The following is a 15,997-nucleotide window of genomic DNA, read 5'->3' on the forward strand; positions in this document are numbered from 1 at the left end:
TGTAAGTGATTTGATGATATGGTTTGTTTTGATTGCAGGGGTGAGTGTGATGAAGGGACAAGAGGAGGTCCATGTGCACGCTCCCATCGTCATCTCAGATGCAGGAATCTTCAACACCTACCAGCGACTACTGCCTAAAGAGGTGCAGACTAAACCAGGTGAGATCAAGGTAGCAGGGTATGAGGAGTGATTTGGGAAATGTTATGTTATTCTAAAAAAAAAAAAAAAAATGCAGCAAATAATTAGGCATATGATAGTGTCTCGCAGTACAAATTAAAGATGATCATGATTGATTTATTATCAGGCTGTATAATCTCTTAGTTTTTCCTACCTGTAATTGCATTGTTTAGACAGCAGAGGGATTTGCGCAATAATGTAAAATAAAGGGAATGAGCATGACTTCATCACAAGTGGAAGTAACCCAGCTCTAATGATGCGAAAAGACACAAAACCAGATCTAAAATGGGAAAGAGGCGTTCTGCGATTGACTGTACAAATAGATTTAACAAAAAGTCAGCGCTCTCTTTTTAGACTGCAGAAAGATAAAGAAAAGAAAAATGGAGGTTAAAATTGACTACAGCCTTCATAAATGTTTATTTAGGAGAGGTCTGTTTGTTTTTAACCTTTTTAAATAAAAGGAATATTTTGGTTAATGGGCTATTATATTTTACGCCAACCATTTATAAATGTTTGTAAATAATTATTGATGGTTAAGAAAATGAAGCAAAAGTATTTTTTAAATTTAATAAAGGGAATATTTAAGTTGACAAAGCATAGGAAAAGAAATTTAGCTTTTTTTTATGGTAATCCTTTTCTTTATTTATTTATCCTCAAAATATTATGGGAAAATCGAATCGTGAAGTAGGTGAATTGTTAGATGTGTAAAAATAATAACAAAAAATATCATGACAAATGAGGGCGGCACGGTGGTGTAGTGGTTAGCGCTGTCGCCTCACAGCAAGAAGGTCCGGGTTCGAGCCCCGTGGCCGGCGAGGGCCTTTCTGTGCGGAGTTTGCATGTTCTCCCCGTGTCCGCGTGGGTTTCCTCCGGGTGCTCCGGTTTCCCCCACAGTCCAAAGACATGCAGGTTAGGTTAACTGGTGACTCTAAATTGACCGTAGGTGTGAATGTGAGTGTGAATGGTTGTCTGTGTTTATGTGTCAGCCCTGTGATGACCTGGCGACTTGTCCAGGGTGTACCCCGCCTTTCGCCCGTAGTCAGCTGGGATGGGCTCCAGCTTGCCTGCGACCCTGTAGAACAGGATAAAGCGGCTAGAGATAATGAGATGAGATGAGATCATGACAAATGTTTGGCAGTCTGGGAAAATGCTTCACATGGCCAAATTTGTACTTTTGTATTTTATTTTTATGTGTAATATAATTCCAAAAACTGCAGGTTGAACTAAAATATGGTTCTCTTTTGTATTTATTATTGAGTAGGTTTTCCCAGGCCACCATACAACTCTGACTGTGGCCGGAAAAAAAAATAAAGCTCCTGCTTAAAGTGCCATTCCACCATTGGATGTATTCTTTGGCATAAAATACAATATATTTTATGACAACATGACTAGACGGAGAAATCTTTTAGCTTCAAAATGATATATCAAACACAATTTTTTGACAACGACAAGTATATTAATTTTGCGACCAAAGTCACCTACCCTTTTAATTTCCGCGCGGTAGTGAAACGTGATGTCATCAGCAGGTTCCCCTTCTTGTGTACCACGTGTCGGTCTATTTTTAGACCAGGAAACCCCCAAAGTGAGAGAGTCATTTCTCCTCATATATGGGGGCCAAAAAAAATTGCGAAAAATTGAGCTAATCTTTCAGTTAGCTAGATTTATTGGTATTAGCTAGATTTATTGGTATTATTTTTATCGCGTTCTATCCGCCATTGCTGATAATATGTGCCACGTCACACGTCACGTGGTACACAAGAAGGGGAACCTACCGATGACATCACGCGCGGAAATTAAAAGGGTAGGTGACTTTGGTCGCAAAATTAATATACTTGTCGTTGTCAAAAAATTATGTTTGATATATCATTTTGAAGCTAAAAGATTTCTCTATCTAGTGATACCATTTATATATGTTGTCAAAATATATTGTATTTTATGCCAAAGAATACATCCAATGGTGGAATGGCACTTTAAAGGATATACAAATTAAGAAATATTCAGTTGGAATGTAAAAAAATGAAACACTTCTCAATTTACGTTGTTTTTGTATACATGTTTTTGTAAATACTTCTGTATGGATGGAGGGAAAAAAATGACAATACTGCATCATTGTGCCTGACCGTGAATATCAGTGACTTTGTGCTAATGCTGTTGTATTTTCTATATAGTTAACATGATTAATAATTCAACCGTACTACAGATGTTTGCATACTGACGTGAGTGTGTGTTTGTGTGCGCTCTGCATTGTGTGACAGCGATCCAGAAGCAGCTGAGTATGCTGAAGCCCGGAGAAGCCGGCCTCAGCGTCTTCCTGGGTCTGAACGGGACGAAAGATGAGCTGGGCCTCAAAGCTGAGAACTACTGGATCTTCTGTGAGAATAATCTGGACGAGCTGTGAGTGACTAAACACCACACCTAAATTTTGTATGACTCCTGTATTAGTCCACCATTAAGTGTATGTAATTATATAGAGCTTCTATGTCTGTCAGAAGATATGTAATGTGCCTTTTTTTCCCCACCAGGTTCAACGGCTACGTTACAGGAAAGAGGGAGGAGCTGGTGAAAAGTGCACCTCTGCTTTTTGTCGCCTCACCATCTGCCAAAGATCCCACCTGGGAGCAGAGAAGCCCAGGTAGAAAAAAAAAAAGAACGTGACAGTTTGACATCCTGAGAGATCTAAAAGAGAAATCTGAACGTCATGATGATGTTAAACTGTTGGTGTCTAAATTTTTTTTTTTTAATTATACCAACACAAAGGCTTTACAATATAACAAAAAAAAAAAACCAGACAATAGCGAATACAAGATGTAGCATTTTAAAGTGCAAATTAAATCCTTAAAGTGCATATCACGGGTAAATTCCGGAGCAAGATCAATGTAATTCTCCTAGTTCATATTAAACTTTGGTCAAATATCTGTAACATTCTGCATTCTCTGCAGTTTGTTTTACCTTGCGCAATACCAGAAAAATTCAGTTGAAATCAAGCCATTTGAGGCGAATTGGTCCGCCTCTGAAAAAACTTGGCATTTGGATTTCCCGGCAAACATTGATTTTCGTGACGTCGCGTGTGGGACGCCTCCCTCTGAATCCTACGTCAGCGCTGGTTTGTTTATGAGAAAACGACCTGGTGGTTTTCTGCAAATTTCTTCAACGTTATCGCGTAATTATTAAAATGGTTAACAGATGTATCGTAGGAGGGTGTAGCAACACCAATCTTGATGGGATTAGTACTCATCGTTTTCCAAAAGCCCAGACAATGAGAGAGAAATGGGAGCGCTTGGTCTACACAGGCTGTGCACTGAAACTGTGCAAGCTCTCGCAGCCTGCTGGCGCTTCCGCAGGTAATGTCACGAATCTGGCTCCAGACTCCCTTGGGATTTTTCCAGACGCGTTTTGTTATTTTATTTTTTTCTGCTGTAGACAGATGGCCTTGTGCAAGATTACCCTTCTGGATGAGTGTGTAAAGGGACATGCTTTCATATAAAAAACAAAAATGAAATTGGTCCAGAATATGCACTTTAAAACTAGACTGCCTTTCAGATTTTTCAAGTGTGGGTCATAAAAAGAATTTTCCCAGACACCCAATTATTTTTGTCTAGTGGACCGAAAGCTACTGAATTTGAAGCACAGGCTTCCAATTTTATTAGTTTTTAAAAATAGAATAATTAATGAATTTAGGTCCACGTGGCCCTAAATTCTCCACTATTTTTTCCTGCTTCACCATGACCCAATTCAAGATACTACGTCATGCATGACGTGGTGGGCTTTCCCCGTTCACGCAAGGCATTGTGGAATACAAATTTGAAACGGGAGAGAAAAATGGAGGACGTGAGCGTGTGAATGAAATGTGAAAGACCGACTACAGTAACGGAAAGCGGGAAGAAAAAACGTTATGTTATATACGAAGGAAAGGAAACGCAGGACCAAACTAATAAATATGGGCGCTCAGCGAGCACCTCGGTGTGATCAGCTGTTCGTTTAGCGACAGAATGATGGAACTGTCAGTGCACGCTCAAAGGTAAACCTGTAGATGGCAGTAATGCAACACTGTGGATGCCAGCTGCCGTAAAACCCAAAAGAAGAAGGTGGTAAACCTGCGCACACGGACTTCCTCTGTCTGCTTGACTGCGCGAAGCAATCGATTTCATGCACATTATTTGCTTTAATCCCCTCAAATTAAATAACTTCCCAGCCACAGAATGGCCTGTTGTTGTTGTTTTGAGATATTCTAGAAAAACATATCACAATGACTAAATTTCACCAATTTGAATGAAATCGGGGCGGCACGGTGGTGTAGTGGTTAGCGCTGTCGCCTCACAGCAAGAAGGTCCTGGGTTCGAGCCCCGGGGCCGGCGAGGGCCTTTCTGTGTGGAGTTTGCATGTTCTCCCCGTGTCCGCGTGGGTTTCCTCCGGGTGCTCCGGTTTCCCCCACAGTCCAAAGACATGCAGGTTAGGTTAACTGGTGACTCTAAATTGACCGTAGGTGTGAATGCGGGTGTGAATGGTTGTTTGTGTCTATGTGTCAGCCCTGTGATGACCTGGCGACTTGTCCAGGGTGTACCCCGCCTTTCGCCCGTAGTCAGCTGGGATAGGCTCCAGCTTGCCTGCAACCCTGTAGAAGGATAAAGCGGCTAGAGATAATGAGATGAGATGAGATGAATGAAATCGAAAGGCCGTCTAGTTTTAAGTGATTTGTAGTATATACGCCGTACCAGTCAAAAGTTTTTATACCCCCGCTCATCCATAAGTGTTTCTGTATGACCATTTTCCACACTGCAGAATAATACTGAAAACACAGAAACTCTGAAACAACGTATGGAGAACACACGGAACTATGTGACAAACAAAAAATGTTTAAATAATAATGTTTTAAATTTTTCAAAGTAGCCACCGTCCCCATCCCCCCCAAAGTCCATCCATCCATTATCTGTAGCCACTTATCCTGTTCTGCAGGGTCGCAGGCAAGCTGGAGCCTATCCCAGCTGACTACGGGTGAAAGGCGGGGTACACCCTGGACAAGTCGCCAGGTTATCGCAGGGCCGATACATAGAGACAACCAACCATTCACACTCCTCCTGTTCACACCTACGGTCAATTTAGAGCCACCAGTAAACCTAACCTGGGCGGCACGGTGGTGTAGTGGTTAGCGCTGTCGCCTCACAGCAAGAAGGTCCTGGGTTCGAGCCCCGTGGCCGGCGAGGGCCTTTCTGTGCGGACTTTGCATGTTCTCCCCGTGTCCGCGTGGGTTTCCTCCAGGTGCTCCGGTTTCCCCCACAGTCCAAAGACATGCAGGTTAGGTTAACTGGTGACTCTAAATTGACCGTAGGTGTGAATGTGAGTGTGAATGGTTGTCTGTGTCTATGTGTCAGCCCTGTGATGACCTGGCGACTTGTCCAGGGTGTACCCCGCCTTTCGCCCGTAGTCAGCTGGGATAGGCTCCAGCTTGCCTGTGACCCTGTAGAAGGATAAAGCGGCTAGAGATAATGAGATGAGATGAGTAAACCTAACCTGCATGTCTTTGGACTGTGGGGGAAACCGGAGCACCCGGAGGAAACCCACGCGGACATGGGGAGAACATGCAAACACAGAAAGACTCTCGCCGGCCACGGGGCTCGAACCCGGACCTTCTTGCTGTGAGGCGACAGTGCTAACCACTACACCACTGTGCCTGCTGCCCCCCCCCCCCCCCCCCCCCAAGTCTAATTTTGATCTAATATGAAGTGATTTGTGTTATGGATTTCATTAGAATCCTAAATACTGATGAAGCTACCTTGGACTGTCTACCTTGTGTAGGTAAGTCCACTCTGAGTGTAGTCAGCTTCGCCCCCTACTCATGGTTTGAGGAATGGAAAGACGGGAAAGTCCAGAACAGAGGAGCCGAGTATAAAGAACTGAAGGCGACCATCATGAACTCTGTTTTGGAAGTGCTGACTCAGATTTTCCCCAAGATCAAGGACAGGGTATGAGCTTTTATTTGCTGTAATTTTCCATATGAAATATCTGAGCCCAAAGTCAGCTGTTTATTGTGATCACTGAGCATTGGTCGTCTTTCTGACTCATCATAAACCCCTCCTCTCCCTCTCTGGTGCAGATAGAGTACATGGACGCAGGCACCGCCATCACCAATCAGCACTATTTAGCAGCTTCTAAAGGGGAGATGTATGGAGCCGACCACGTTACTTCCCGCTTTACTGCAGAAGTCTGTGCCACCATCAGACCTCAAACACCCATCAAAAACCTCTTCCTCACAGGTCTGTGTGTGTTCTGAAGAGTTATGAGTTAACAATGCAAAATCTCTTCAGCTTTGTCTAATGTTGCATGAATATTTCCTTGGTCCACTGATACCCTGCTTATTTTCTGTTGCTGTGCATTCTTCTCTTAGGTCAAGACCTATTTTCGTGTGGTTTTGCGGGGGCCATCGCAGGCGCTATGGTCTGCGGCTCTGCTATTCTCAACCGCAACCTCTACATGGATGTCCAAGCCCTTCGAGTTAAACCGAAACATGCCAGTACTAAGAAAGTCCAATAACCACGGCAACCTGTACTCATCCCCGACACATTCCACTACCGGCAAGAAGACACATTACAAACCGTTTAAGCGAGTAAATGAATGGAATTATCATGACGTAAAACTCAGTAAATTAATATTAGCTCTGTTGATCCTTGTTTTTCATAATGCGTGATGACACTAATGCATTTATATAGAATTTAAAGAGTGACAAAATGACAGAAAGCTCATTTCAGTATTGCAGACCTTTGTTTTGACTCAGTGTTGATGCTTGTTTCAAGATTATCATGAACACCGATGACTGAAAATTAATGCCAAAAAAAAAAAGACAACATGAAACATTTTACTGTACATTTTCCGCACCTGTTCATTCAGTGAATTTGATCAGGAGATCAAAATGAAGACGTCTAGAGAGCTTCAGCATTTCCGTGTGCACAGGATTTAACAGGAAATTAACAAGATGTGTGCATGTGCGTGCGATTTCTCCTGCACTCTCAAGTTTACGGCCGCTATAATTTTGCAAACCACCACGTGTCACCCTGCTCTTTGTTTCCCTCGTCACTAAATTTAACATCCTTAATAATACAGAAATAATAGCAATGTTGTCAAACACTAAATGCATTTTTTTTTTCCCATAATTGGAACCCCCCACCCCCAGATCGCAGCCAGACAAGATACAAGGCTGGCGGTTCTACAGACACCGCCTACAATAAACTGCTTCTTTGTAAACACTCGCAATACTTTTTAGTATAAATACGCAGGCGATTATAGAAAATCGTGCAAGCTGATTTGGTCGAGAGAGTCAGATTATTTCTCGATAATCACCTCAAGCGACTTGGCAAAATGGCAGCCAATCGCTTTATCACCGAAAGTGAGGAAAAATGTCAAATTATGAAAGAAAATGCTGTTCCTAAAAGCACTAAAGATGCTACGAAGTTTGGTCTAAAACTATTCAGAGGTAAGGTGGAATTGTGATTTATTTGACAGATTTCAAAACAAAGCATTTTGTGAGTCGGCATAGATAAGTGAGACAAATCTGTGCACGATACATTTACATGCCACTTTTGAAGTTTGAAATAAATTATAATTATTTTTTAAATAATTACCTGTGTATTTATACTAAAACAATTATCCACCTCAGGCTCAGTGAATCTTGGTGAATAACTGGTGAACCTCGACTTCGTCTCAGTTATTATTCACCGATATTCACTTCTCCGTCGGCGAATAACTGTTAATTAACATGCAAGCTAACTTAAATATTTGGCGAACCACAAATATTATTTATCGCCACTCTTGCTGACATGGGTGTCGGGTCTGGATGTAGATTTTATCTGCAGGGTTATCTTCATCTTGTAACCTGGACAGCGTCGGTTCTTTTTATCTTACAGCCTCACTACAGGAGTTCCTCAAGGCTCGGTTTTCAGTCCTGTTTTATTCACTACGTATGCTAAATTAGTGGGCTCAGTGAGTTGACTTTTTATTCTTCCTCCACCCAAGTCTCACAGATGATATCTGCTGGATTGAAACCCATCATGTGAAATCAAAATTGTTTTTTTTGGGGGGGGGAAAAAATCAAAACAAAACATTGCTATCAAACCCCTCATATTCCAACTCAGACATGCCCTACTTGGAAACATGGTGTGGAGCTCAACTTCTCTGATCTCATTCCATATTACACATCTTACTCAGATGTCTTCACAACACCAGAAGAATACAAACTTGACTGATTTCAGAATCTGCTGAAATCAGACACTGATCCAAGTCTTGACTCCTGTGGCTGTACTAAGAATCTTCCTGAACGCTGCTGCTCACGCGCTTTATAACCACCTGAGGTCTCTCATGTGACCTCTCTTTACAAATCTGTTGCAGCAGGACTCGCATTCAGAACTCTTGCCTTTGGGCTACTGAGTGGCCCAGCAGAAAAGCATTTGCCCTGTTGTCAGAAGATCACGAGTTTTCACCAATGCCACAGGCATCCATAGCCAGGAGCCAAGGGAGCGAAATTAGCCGTGCTGCCTTATTGGAAGGGATGGCATCCTCTCTCCTCTGTCAATCACAACGACACCAGACACAGCAACACCAGTCTGTGAGCTCATGTATAGCACTTTTCTCCACGTATTTAACGCTGCCCTGTGATGTAGCATGAGCAGCAGTTTGATAAGATTGGCTGGCTTCCTGTGTCTTGGAGGAAGCTTGTGTTCTTCGTCCTTCCCAGCTGGTAGCTTGGAGAGCTAAGTAGTGAGTGAATACAATCTATTCCCAGTCAAGTGACTTTTGCTTGCCAGTTTACTTCTGGTGAATGAAGTGGTGGTCAGGCAAACCAATTTGGCCGCTGTTTTGTAAAGAGCTAGTGAAACCGTCTCTGACTATTTTCACAGTTTAGAGGCCAATGCAAGGTCAGGATACCTTCAGAAAGTTGCTCTTGGTGATGGGATAGATCCTTACACATTAGTAAAGAAGGATTTTTCCAATGAGTTGGAAAATTATCCATCCATTGAGTTCCCCGACATCTCAAACTACCTGGTGCTGCAGACATCATTCTACATGGGGACACAGATAAAAACCTGGAAGAGCGTAGAGGAGTACAACTGTTTATACAGTTAGGTCCATATATATTTGGACACTGACACAAATTTTGTTTTTTTACCTGTTTACTGAAACATATTCAAGTTATAGTTATATAATGGACATGGACATAAAGTCCAGACTTTCAGCTTTCATTTGAGGGTATCCACATTAAAATTGGATGAAGGGTTTAGGAGTTTCAGCTCCTTAACATGTGCCATCCTGTTTTTAAAGGGACCAAAAGTAATTGGACAATTGACTCAAAGGCTATTTCATGGGCAGGTGTGGGCAATTCCTTCGTTATGTCATTCTCAATTAAGCAGATAAAAGGCCTGGAGTTGATTTGAGGTGTGGTGCTTGCATTTGGAAGATTTTGCTGTGAAGAAAACATGCGGTCAAAGGAGCTCTCCATGCAGGTGAAACAAGCCATCCTTAAGCAGCGAAAACAGAAAAAAACATCCGAGAAATTGCTACAATATTAGGAGTGGCAAAATCTACAGTTTGGTACATCCTGAGAAAGAAAGAAAGCAAGCACTGGTGAACTCATGCAAAAAGACCTGGACGCCCACAGACGACAACAGTGGTGGATGATCGCAGATTAATTTCCATGGTGAAGAGAAACCCCTTCACAACAGCCAACCAAGTGAACAACACTCTCCAGGAGGTAGGCGTATCAATATCCAAATCTACCATAAAGAGAAGACTGTATGAAAGTAAATACAGAGGGTTCACTGCACAGTGCAAGCCACTCATAAGCCTCAAGAATAAAAAGGCTAGATTGGACTTTGCTAAAAAACATCTAAAAAAAAAAAGCCAGCACAGTTCTGGAAGAACATTCTTTGGACAGATGAAACCAAGATCAACCTCTACCAGAATGATGGAAAGAAAAAAGTATGGTGAAGGCGTGGTACAGCTCATGATCCAAAGCATACCACATCATCTGTAAAACACGGCGGAGGCAGTGTGATGGCTTGGGCATGCATGGCTGCCAGTGGCACTGGGTCACTAGTGTTTATTGATGATGTGACACAGGACAGAAGCAGCCGGATGAATTCTGAGGTATTCAGAGACATACTGTGTGCTCAAATCCAGCCAAATAATAATTGGCGTTTCATAATACAGATGGACAATAACCCAAAACATAAAGCCAAAGCAACCCAGGAGTTTATTAAAGCAAAGAAGTGGAATATTCTTGAATGGCCAAGTCAGTCACCTGATCTCAACCCAATTGAGCATGCATTTCACTTGTTAAAGACTAAACTTCAGACAGAAAGGCCCACAAACAAACAGCAACTGAAAACCGCTGCAGTAAAGGCCTGGCAGAGCATTAAAAAGGAGGAAACACAGCGTCTGGTGATGTCCATGAGTTCAAGACTTCAGGCAGTCATCGCCAACAAAGGGTTTTCAACCAAGTATTAGAAATGAACATTTTATTTACAATTATTTAATTTGTCCAATTACTTTTGAGCCCCTGAAATGAAGGGATTGTGTTGAAAAAATGCTTTAGTTCCTCACATTTTTATGCAATCATTTTGTTCAACCCACTGAATTAAAGCTGAAAGTCTGAACTTCAACTGCATCTGAATTGTTTTGTTCAAAATTCATTGTGGTAATGTACAGAACCAAAATTGGAAAAATGTTGTCTCTGTCCAAATATTTATGGACCTAACTGTATGTGGCTGGGTTAAAGATCTGGGGATCAGGACACTACAAGATAAATCCTGTCTCATTTTTGCCCGGGTAAGGAGGAATTTCTGGGCTTTTTGTACGTGTCTTTGCGATGATTGATTGATTGCTAGGACGCTACAAGTTTTTTAGTATCGGGTGTAAACAAACCACAGCTGCTTGAGTCCCAATCCTCCCTGCTCTTCTTCTCTTCCAGGGAAATCATTCACGAAGATCCACAGAAACCCCTTTAAAGACCTGGGGATTGGTGAAACAGGATGGAGACGTTATCACGGCTTACTGTAACTGCACAGCCGTGGAAGCAGTTTCATGCTGTTAACTCATGAGCTCTGCTTTTATGTTTACATGGACCGTCTCACTTATCTATCTAGTTCAGGGTCGGAGCCCAATCTACTGTACATCATTGTCCTTGTAAAGATTGCTAGGACATCCTGATGAACACATGCGTATTAGTTTACAATACGGCAACCATAACTTCAAAACATCACAAAATAACGTAAAATGGCGAGAAAAGTGATTTGCGAATCCAAACGAAATAAATCCGAGGAATTTACAAACCTTTCCCGAAGTGATCACTGCAAACTCGAGCGTCCTTCGACTCTGCTCCCTTCCATCGCAGCGAAAGGTTCAAGAGCCACCTTTCTTGTCGTCTTTTGGTAAAAATCCGTTGCTCGTTCACTATCACTTCGGAAGAACCTTTTTATCAGTTTTACAGTTTGATTCGAACAGCCCAAAACAACACAAGTGTAGAGCATTTTAAAGTGCATATCACAGGTAAATTCAGGAGCAAGATCAATGTAATTCTCCTATTTTATATTAAACTTTGGTCAAATATCTGTAACATTCTGCATTCTCTGCAATTTTTTACCTTGCACAATACCAGAAAAATTCAGTTGAAATCAAGCCATTTGAGGCAGATTGGTCCGCCTCTGAAAAAACTTGGCATTTGAATTTCTCAGGAAACATTGATTTTCATGACGTCATCTGCGGGACGCCTCCCTCTGAATGCTACCGTACGTCAGCGCTGGTTTGTTTATGAGAAAACGACCTGGCGGTTTTCTGCGAATTTCTTCGTTATTGCGTAATTATTAAAATTAAAAAACAGATGTATCGTAGGAGGGTGTAGCAACACCAATCTTGATGGGATTAGTGCTCATCGTTTTTCAAAAGCCCGGACAATGAGAGAGAAATGGAAGCACTTGGTCTACACAGGCTGTGCACTGAAACCGTGCAAAGCTCGCACAGCCTGCTGGCGCTTCTACAGGTGACGTCACGAATCTGGCTCCAGACTCCTTTGGGATTTTTCCAGACGCTTTTTATTTATTTTTTTTTCTGCTGTAGACAGATGGCCTTGTGCAAAATTACCCTTCTGGATGAGTGTGTAAAGGAACATACTTTTCATATAAAAAAAACAAAATTGGTCCAGAATATGCACTTTAATGACTAGCAAGGCGCCCCAGCGATAGTAACGCTTTGTGAACAGTGAGCTTAGCTGACCACCACTTCATGTCTTGCATATCTAATGAGGCAGATGTGACGTCGGATGCAACCCACCTGTCGCTCAGTCACTGATTTGAGAGGAAAATCACACTTCAGACAGTTAATTTTTTCCCCCAACAGTTTATTTAAAGTAAGTAATTTTAGTTAAGTGATTGATTATTTTCTCATATTTTGCAGCAGACTCTCATTATAGTAGTGTGTGTGTGCAGACCGGGTCTGTGACACTTCCAGGACGTTGCACCTAATTTTGTTTTCCTAGTTTAAGTGATTTTGATGTTTCGTTCTGAACTTTTTAATAAGTTTTTGAGCTTTCATCTTTTTAGAAAATGTAAAAAAAACTTTCGTTTAGCCTGAACACATGCTGCACTGATCATGGTATCCCTTTAAAGCGCAGAACAAAAGTATGGGTTCTCGGAATAGAGCTTTAAAGCCCCAAGTGTATGGATTATTTCTGTTTTGTGTTTGTAATTCTATCCACTTATTCATTATGTCCTAGACTAAATAATTAACTGCTGACTTGATTTTGAAAACTAAATAATCATGTTCATTATGTTCCAGTATTTTAAACTTGGGTCAAATATTTTAAAACTTTAATGCAAACGGAATATTTAGGACTTGGAGTGGATTAAATTTTTTATTTTTTAAGAGTTGCTTGTTATAAATCCCATGTATTCCAGTTTTTAACAGGACTGTTTAACTGATATCTTTCTGAGATCAGATGTTTTTCTGGCCCTGCTGTTCATGATGTGTATTAAAGCATACAAGAAACTGAATGGTCTAGTTCTGTATTACGGTGATCCGACAGGCAATAAAGCAGCTTTACTGCTGTCCTGAACGTCTGCTGTCATTTTTATGTCATTTAAATGAAACCCGTCACTGACACGTGCTTTTTATTATTAAGGAAAAAATCTTGAGCGACTTGCACATTAATCTTTAGAATTAACACAAGATCTTTAGAAGGGTCGAAGATGCATTTTGGAATGAAATTCTAATTTAATTTCTTAAAATTAATTTTAAACGTCTTTCATTGTCATATTAGCCTAATCCCATTTGGGTTAATGGTTTCCTACATTAAGCACAATCTGCTGCTATGTATTTCCAATGGGAGTTAGCGTTTACTTCTTTTCTACCTAACAAGGCCAATGCAGCGGCGCTTTAGTCCTTTGGTCTGTCCTGCTCTCTTACCTCCTCATCTGTATATTGCACTTGTTAACTTTTAGGTTGGTAATAAACAGTGCTGTGTCTCTGCTGTAACTCTGTCGTATAGCTGCACTGCATTCTGGGACTTTGTCCAGCATTTGTACCAAAGTATACGTTTGTACCGATATTCGGGATTACTCTACTACTTCTCCTTTGGATTTATAATTAATATGACATTGAACATCATGTAAGAAAAGATCCTTTTGCATTTTTGCTCTCTAGGAGTTACCAGCAAATGTTTTGTCCTGTTAAACACCATTCTGACGGCACTATTGTCACCCTGTGATGTCAGAGTGGCTCACAAACTCTTACTTCTCACAGGAATAACAAAAATACAGCATCAACCAGCACACCAGCTCAAGAGTCACTGTACACTTCACAAATATTGCACGATAAATAGTGGGTCTATGATACAGTAGCCTACTGTGCAAAAGTCTTAGGCGCAAGAAAAGAAACGCTGTAGAGCAAAGATGCCTTCAAAAATAATGAAATTAAATGTTTGTACAATTTAAAAAAAATACTATAAAAGAGCAGCCAGCAGTGATAAATGAAGCAAGGTCACACCATTTTGGTGTGATGATTCTGAAAAATAATAATAATGAAGGGGCGGCACGGTGGTGTAGTGGTTAGCGCTGTCGCCTCACAGCAAGAAGGTCCGGGTTCAAGCCCCGTGGCCGGCGAGGGCCTTTCTGTGTGGAGTTTGCATGTTCTCCCCGTGTCCATGTGGGTTTCCTCCGGGTGCTCCGGTTTCCCCCACAGTCCAAAGACATGCAGGTTAGGTTAACTGGTGACTCTAAATTGAGCGTAGGTGTGAATGTGAGTGTGAATGGTTGTCTGTGTCTATGTGTCAGCCCTGTGATGACCTGGCGACTTGTCCAGGGTGTACCCCGCCTTTCGCCCGTAGTCAGCTGGGATAGGCTCCAGCTTGCCTGCGACCCTGTAGAACAGGATAAAGCAGCTAGAGATAATGAGATGAGATGAATAATAATGAAGTTTCAGGTATAATGTGTGCAGTTTTATGAGAAGGAAATGAGCTGTAGGTTTTACTGAGCAGAACCAGCCACAGTTCTTCTGGACACTTTGTCACACTTGCTTCTTCATTTTGCAGCAAAACCCAGTAGCCAGCAAGAAGGTCCTGGGTTCGAGCCCCGGGGCCGGCGAGGGCCTTTCTGTGTGGAGTTTGCATGTTCTCCCCGTGTCCGCGTGGGTTTCCTCCGGGTGCTCCGGTTTCCCCCACAGTCCAAAGACATGCAGGTTAGGTTAACTGGTGACTCTAAATTGAGCGTAGGTGTGAATGTGAGTGTGAATGGTTGTCTGTGTCTATGTGTCAGCCCTGTGATGACCTGGCGACTTGTCCAGGGTGTACCCCGCCTTTTGCCCGTAGTCAGCTGGGATAGGCTCCAGCTTGCCTGCGACCCTGTAGAAGGATAAAGCGGCTAGAGATAATGAGATGAGATGAGATGAGAAATAAATAAATAAAGGGGGGGGGGGGGGGGGGGGGGGGAGAGACGCCTGTCTGGAAATTGGTTGCCAGATTGGTTGTTTCCAGTCAGGACCCCTCAACTGACTCAGTGACTAAATTCAAACTTAGGTAAGGATTTACGTGAATCTGGCAACCCATGTCTGGCTCAGTGTTGGTGTCTTTTCTTATGAGCACAAATTTCTCAACATTTTGATCATAACTAAGCTAAAGGCATGTTTTAGCTCGTGGATTTGGTCGTTAATACGTGGTCATAAATCAGATGATGTTTGAATGCTGACATTAAAAAAAAAAAACAAAAAAACAACCTTTTTCTCACTTTGATTTATTGTGAAATTGTGTTCATTCATTAAGTTTCAGCATTTTATTTCAGTATAAATATTTTTAAATACAAAGTTATTTTAGTAAGAGTGAAAATTTACTTATTTGAATAAAATATGACGAACTAGCCAGGCTGATCCATATAAATGCAAATTGCGTACTACGACTACTCCTGTACTACACAGTATTTGTAGAAAAACAACAAGCATACATAATGGACGCTCACTAAATAGTACAGTAGTACAGAAGTGTGCTTGTTAGCTAGCTAGCTATTCATTCAACTAAATTTTTAGAATAAAACATGACTAACTAGCCAGGCTGATCCACATAAATGCAAACTATATAATACTACTGCTCCTGTACTACACAGTATTTGTAGAAAAAAAACAACAAGCAGCAGCATACATAATGGACGCTCACTACATAGTACGATAGCACGGAAGTGTGCTTGTTAGCTAGCTAGATAACCATTCATTCAACTAAAATTTTAGAATAAAACATGACTAACAGAAACGCAAATTACATACTACGACTACTCCTGTACTACACAGTACTTGTAGC

The 15,997-nt window shown here is 41.6% G+C and overlaps 1 protein-coding gene across 1 annotated transcript in view; it reads left to right on the plus strand.

Moving 5' to 3' along the window:
• The window catches only part of retsat.2 (retinol saturase, tandem duplicate 2), a 38,658-nt gene extending 25,388 nt beyond the window's left edge, over positions 1-13,270 (plus strand). Inside the window, exons 6-11 of the mRNA XM_060902033.1 lie at positions 39-158; positions 2,433-2,571; positions 2,700-2,809; positions 5,971-6,137; positions 6,269-6,428; positions 6,560-13,270. Coding sequence (XP_060758016.1) covers positions 39-158; positions 2,433-2,571; positions 2,700-2,809; positions 5,971-6,137; positions 6,269-6,428; positions 6,560-6,705 — 842 coding nt within the window. The 3' untranslated portion in view covers positions 6,706-13,270. The remainder of the gene's footprint in view (positions 1-38; positions 159-2,432; positions 2,572-2,699; positions 2,810-5,970; positions 6,138-6,268; positions 6,429-6,559) is intronic.
• The last annotated feature ends 2,727 nt before the right edge of the window (positions 13,271-15,997 follow it).

This window comes from Neoarius graeffei, chromosome 20, assembly GCF_027579695.1.
Source record: "Neoarius graeffei isolate fNeoGra1 chromosome 20, fNeoGra1.pri, whole genome shotgun sequence".
Lineage (NCBI taxonomy): Eukaryota > Metazoa > Chordata > Actinopteri > Siluriformes > Ariidae > Neoarius > Neoarius graeffei.